Below are 5,654 nucleotides of genomic sequence, written 5' to 3' on the forward strand. Positions count from 1 at the left end.
GAGGGGCCTCAGAACAGGGGATGTCAGGGCTGGGAGGGGCCTTAGAACAGGGGATGTCACACTTGACAGAGACTCAGATATTGTGCAGTCCATGCCTCCCATTCTACAGATGAGGAAGAATGAGGCCCAGAGAGGCCCAAGGTCTGTCCCAAGGTCACTCATATAGTAAGCAGCTGAGCTGGGACATGGATCCAGTTTTCTGCCCCCAAGTCTGATGTTCCCAGGCCATGGACCAGTTGTGGCACGTGCCTGGGCCACCGGACCTTCTCTATCAAGGCTGAGGGACCCTGGGGAATCAGGAAGAGGTGTCATGGTCCTCAGGCCCATTCTGGAGTTGACCTTTGAGGGCCCAGGTTCTTGGGCCTGTTCAGAGGGGAGGACAAGGGAGGCTAGCCGGTGCCCTTGGCTGAGGCCGGCTGCCCCAGCCAAGCTCCTTCTGTTGAGGCTGCCTTGGCAGGGGTACAGTTTGGACCCAGAGCAGGGCAGCAGGGCAGCCTACCACACACCTGCTCCTGCCTGGGGCAGAACCCATGACTCCTTTACTGGTTAATCAGGGGGTAGGGGAGAGGCGGGGCTGCCCGCTCCAGACATGCTCAGACACTCTGCAGCTTGGCTCAGAGGAGGTAAATTCCACAGGGGCTCCAGAGCTGACCTAGCAAAACCACATTCTTGGCTGCAGGACCCTCCAGACCCCCCAAATCCCATTCCTTGAAACCAGCCCTTCCCTGTGCCCTGCTCTGGAGTAAGACTGGGCATCCTAGAAATCAGGACTCCCAGGTTCTAAGTCCCTCTAAGTTTGTTTACTGTGAGGTTCCTGTGGGCCTCAGTTTCTCCATCTGTAAAGTGGAGGTGATGCCCCCCACTCTGCCTAACTCGTGGTGTTGTTATGAGGTTTAAATGGACGGCAAATGCCCTGCACACAGAGGGGATGAAGCGTCTCCATGCCCCAGCACCAGGAAGTCACTGGTGCACTGGTGCCTTGGCCTCCTGGCTCAGAAGGCCTGCATGTCAGCCCTAGCTTGGTCTTTCACCAGCTGTCACACCTAGATAAAGCCCTTCCTCCCTCCGCCTACTTCTCTGATGAGTCAGGGGGCTGGAGAGCAATGGTCGGAGGTGCCGTCTGCTTCTACCTCGCTCTGGCTTAGCAGCCCCAGGGGATGATGGGAGGAAGGGGATGGGGGTGCCCAGAGGCCTCCAGGGGCTCCCTGGCTCACTTACCAGCTTCCGCAGGGCTCCTTCATCCAGCCCGGCCAGACCCTCATCCGCCATCTTACAGCCTCCAAGCTCTGCTCACTCTCAGCAACGATGCCAGGGGGCAGCCCTGGCCGGCTGCCCAAGTCCAGCACTGAGACCTTCCTAGGAGATTCTGCAACAGAGCCCGATTGGGACCATGAGAAGAGGTAGAGTGAGGCTGGGGCTGGGGGCTCATCGGCCAGCCACAGTCCCATCCATTCATCCTCCCTTCCAGCTCCAATGGCCTCTGCCAGGGCCCTGGGCCTCTCCTCCTCCAGTCTCCACCAGGCTATACCCAGAGGGCGAGTGTGGAAAGGGCATGAGAAGACCCAGGTTCAAGTCCTTCAATGTCAGACATCTGATTTCTCAGGTCTTGGATTTCTCATCTGTTCAGTGGGGATGCCCCCTCAAAGGGCCTTTGTAAGGATCAAACAAGACAACATGTACAATGTGCTCTGGAAATCTGAAGGCCCCTTGCACCCTCTCCTCCTCCTCATCTCTGCAATATGGTTCACGAAGGGGCGGCTCAGTGGCACCCTGGCCCTAGAATCAGGAGGACCTGAGTTCAGATTTGGCCTCAAACACTTAACACTTACTAGCTGTGTGACCTTGGCCAGGTCACTTAACCCCAATTGCCCTACCTTCCCACCTCCAAAAAAAATGGTTCATGAACTCAGTCTTTCCCACAACCAGTCCTCATGCCTTTCCTCCTGGGGAGGGGGCAGTCCCCAGGACAGAATCTCCCATTCTGGACCTAACCAAGAACTGACCACAGAAGGCATTTCATTAATGCTCCTTGAATGCATGAAGGAACTGATATCCCAACTAGCTGTGTAGAGTCAGAGCTCACAACATTTTAGTTGGGAGGGAGCTTAGAACAGGGGATGTGAGGGCTGGAAGGGGCCTTAGAACAGGGGATGTCAGGGCTGGGAAGGGCCTTAGAACAGGAGATGTCAGAGCTGGGAGGGACCTTAGAACAAGGGATGTCAGAGCTGGGAGGGGTCTTAGAACAGAGAATGTCAGAGTTGCTAGGGAACTTAGAACAAGAAATGTCAGAGCTAGAAGGGGCCTTAGAACAGGGGATGGCAGAACTGGAAGAGGCCTTAGAACAGGGGATGTCAAGGCTGGGAGGGGCCTGAGAACAGGGGATATCAGAGCTGGGAAGGGCCTGAGAACAGAGGATGTCAGAGCTGGAAGGGGCCTGAGAACAGAGGATGTCAGAGCTGGAAGGGGCCTTAGAACAAGGGATGGCAGAACTGGCAGAGGCCTTAGAACAGGGGATGTCAAGGCTGGGAGGGGCCTTAGAACAGGGGATGTCAGGGCTGGGAGGGGCCTGAGAACAGGGGATGTCAGAGCTGGAAGGGGCCTTAGAACAGGGGATGGCAGAACTGGGAGAGGCCTTAGAACAGAGGATATCAGGGATGGGAGGAGTCTTAGAACAGAAAGCATCAGAGCTGGGAGAGGCCTTACAGGGGAGGGCAGAGCTCCTCGGCAGTTTAGAACAAACAATGCCAAGACAAAGTGGGAAGGGGCCTCGCTCTGTGGCCACACCATCTGGGTCAGTCCCAGCCCTGCCTCTTGCTCTGTGTGACTCCATTTTCTCAACAGTAAAAAGGAGCATTGGCTAAGCTGGCTTCCAGGGTCCCATAACCACAGCAGACATGTGCCTGCTGCCAGCAGCTCCAGAAGAGCTCTGTATCCATTTTCCTTCTCAAACCTCACAACGATCCCAGAGGTACGGATAACAGATAGAACCAGGCTGAGGTTCAGGGATCTGCCTGAGCTCACACAGCTAGCAAGTGCCAGAGGCAGGATTTGAACCTCCAGCTCCAGGCCCAGCCCCCTGCCCCTTTTTCAGAACAGGAGGGGCCCTCAGGCTGTAGGAGGCTGGAGCTGGAAGGGAGCCAAGCAATTTCACACGAGGAAGCTACAGCCCAGAGATTGGGATGGGCCTGCCCCAAGTCACACAGCTCATGGGTGGCAGAGGGGCAGCAGCAGCTCAGAACAGGGCTGTTTGGAGTCCAAGGCCCTTTTCACTGAAGCAGGCTGCCTTCCACTCTACTCCCTCATCACCTCCCTCCAGACTCCTGTGCCAGGGGAGGCTGGCACCCATTTTCAGGGCAGATCTGCCCAGCCCGCCCAGCTGCGGGGTACCCACCCATCCCATGTGGCTGGCGGCTCCCACACACATAGGGAAAGAGTGTCACCTCCCATGGCTTGCTTCCTTTTCTTTCTCTCCCATCCAGACGGGACGACCTGGAGCCCCTGACTCAGCCTGAGTCTGATTCTGTTAGTCATGCTCTCTGCTCCTCCAGGAGTCAGCACCTGGGGAGCTCCTCCCGCTCCTGTGCACCACCCACTCTGCTTCCCAGGTCTGTAGCGAGTCAGCCCCCCTTACAGGCCCGAGGCAGCCCAGAAAGGCCTGGCTCCTCTGCGGGTCACCCAACCCCATGCCCCGGGCATCTCCATGCAATCATGCCTTTGAGCACTCATGCAGGAGTGCCTGTGGGGGGGAGCGGGGGCAGTGTGCTCCCCCTACTCTGGTCTCCCCGTTGGGGGCCGTCTGGCAGGTACAGTCGGGACCTTGCCCTCCCTGCTCAGGCCAGCCTGCAGGGTCACCTAGGGAAGTCAATACTGGCCTCATTGTCTCCTTAGGGCTCAGCTCCCCTTCTCCCCCATCCAGGCACAGAACTACAGGTGAGCTGAGGCTATGATCAACAGGTCCCAGACACAGGCCCTCCTGTTTGGAGGACCAGATGCACGGTAGGTGTGTGTGGAAGCTGCCAGCCAGGAGGGCTGGTCAGGGCTCGCCCTCTGTCCTAAAAATGGGTGCAGGTCTCCCCTGGCGTCAGTCTGGAGGGAGGCAATGGAAACCTGCCCCACGGGTCAGTAACTCCCCCCTCACTCTGTCCACGGGCCCCCCCATGGCTGGGGCCACTTTTACTCCTGGTGGGTTCATGCCAACCTCAGGGTTGGGGTCCCCACCTGACCATCTATGCCACTTTGGCCCCAACTGCGGACCAGCCCTCCCTCTTCGGGCAGGAGCCAGGGGCCTTCAGAGGCCGCCAGGCGCATCTACCAAGCACCTACTGTGTGCTCGGCACTGTGCCAGGCAGGGAGGATCAGGGAAAGGCTCAGGCTCTCCCCCCCTCCGCGGGTCCAAAGGGCACCCCTCCTTCCTCTTCCCTCTGGGGGTGCCCTGCTCCCCATCAGTCTGGGCAGCCCCCTCCCAGGAAGGATGGCGGCTCTGAATCCCAATTCCCTTCTGTCCCTCCAGCCCCTCGGGCCCCTGCTTGTCCTGCTGACCTGCGGGGTGGCCCTTCCTGTGGGATTCTGGGCGGAGGGGCTGCCCTTCCCCTGGGACCGCTCAGGACCGCCTGGCCACCCCAGACCCGCCTCTGCCGGCCTCCGCCGGGGCCATCCCCGGGCGTCTACAAGAGTCCAGCTCTCAGTGCCCCCTCTTAGGTCCTGCCTGCCCCGGCCGTCTACACGGTCCTGTGCCTGCCCCGGGGCGTCTACACGGTCCTGGGCATCCTCCAGGGCCCGTCTACACGGTCCTGTGCCTGCCCCGGGGCGTCTACACGGTCCCAAGGTCCGTCCACACCGTCCTGGGCACCCTCCAGGGCCCGTCTACACGGTCCTGTGCCTGCCCCGGGGTCCGTCTTCACGGTCCTCCCCCTGCGGCTCCCGCTCCGGCCGTCCGCGCACTCACCTGGGCTCGGCGGCCCGGGCAGCCCCGCGCGCCCAGGCCCATGCACCGGCTCCGACCTTCCCGTGCGCTCCGCTCGCTCGGCGTGGCCGAACTCGGCTAGCTACCCGCCGTCTGCTCCACCACCGACTCCCGGGTACACTGCCCGGCCCGCCCCGCCCGTCCTGAGTCCAGCTCCGCAGGCCCCGCCCCTCCCCGCCCCTTGGTCGCTGCCGCCGCCAATCCGCCGTTGAGCCCCGCCTACTCCAGCCGTTCCCCTCCCGTGGTTGGCTCGATTTAATTTTAAGTTACGCCCCCTGACTGCAGCCCCCTCCCTTCGTGACGAGCCGGCCGACTTGGCGCACAGCCTCCTGGGTGTTGTAGTCCTCGGCTCCTCCCTTCTTCCCCCCCCTCCCCCTACATTCCCCTTCCTCCACCGCAAGCACGCCAGCGCGGACTTGCCGGGGCCCTCCCCACTGCCGGGACCTGAGAAACAACCCGGCGCGGAGGGAGGCTGGCCGAGGTAGCTCGGAGGCAGGCGCTGCTCTCCCTCTTCCCTCTCTCTGCCTCTCTCTTTCCCCTTTGTTCCCAACTGAGTTCCCCCTCCTTTGACTCCGCCCTCTTCCCCTCCCCCTAGGTCTCCCGAGCCTGCCGAGTCCTAGGACAGGGCGGGCTGCGGGGCGGACTGCGGGGCGCGCTGCGGGGCGGAGGAAGCCGGGCGGGGGCCAAGCGG

At 61.0% G+C, this 5,654-nt stretch overlaps 1 protein-coding gene across 11 annotated transcripts in view; it reads right to left on the reverse strand.

Moving 5' to 3' along the window:
• The window catches only part of SMTN (smoothelin), a 40,359-nt gene extending 35,257 nt beyond the window's left edge, over positions 1 to 5,102 (reverse strand). For all 11 annotated transcript variants that reach the window (XM_069081577.1, XM_069081578.1, XM_069081575.1 and 8 more), the window contains exons 1-2: positions 4,946 to 5,102; positions 1,219 to 1,366 (exon numbers count right to left, since the gene is read on the reverse strand). In XM_069081577.1, coding sequence (XP_068937678.1) covers positions 1,219 to 1,269 — 51 coding nt within the window. In that variant the 5' untranslated portion in view covers positions 1,270 to 1,366; positions 4,946 to 5,102. The remainder of the gene's footprint in view (positions 1 to 1,218; positions 1,367 to 4,945) is intronic.
• Between the last annotated feature and the right edge of the window lie 552 nt (positions 5,103 to 5,654).

The sequence above is a fragment of the Petaurus breviceps genome, unplaced genomic scaffold, assembly GCF_028583685.1.
Source record: "Petaurus breviceps papuanus isolate PSGF00001 unplaced genomic scaffold, PetGlider_PUasm1.0 99, whole genome shotgun sequence".
Classification (NCBI taxonomy): domain Eukaryota; kingdom Metazoa; phylum Chordata; class Mammalia; order Diprotodontia; family Petauridae; genus Petaurus; species Petaurus breviceps.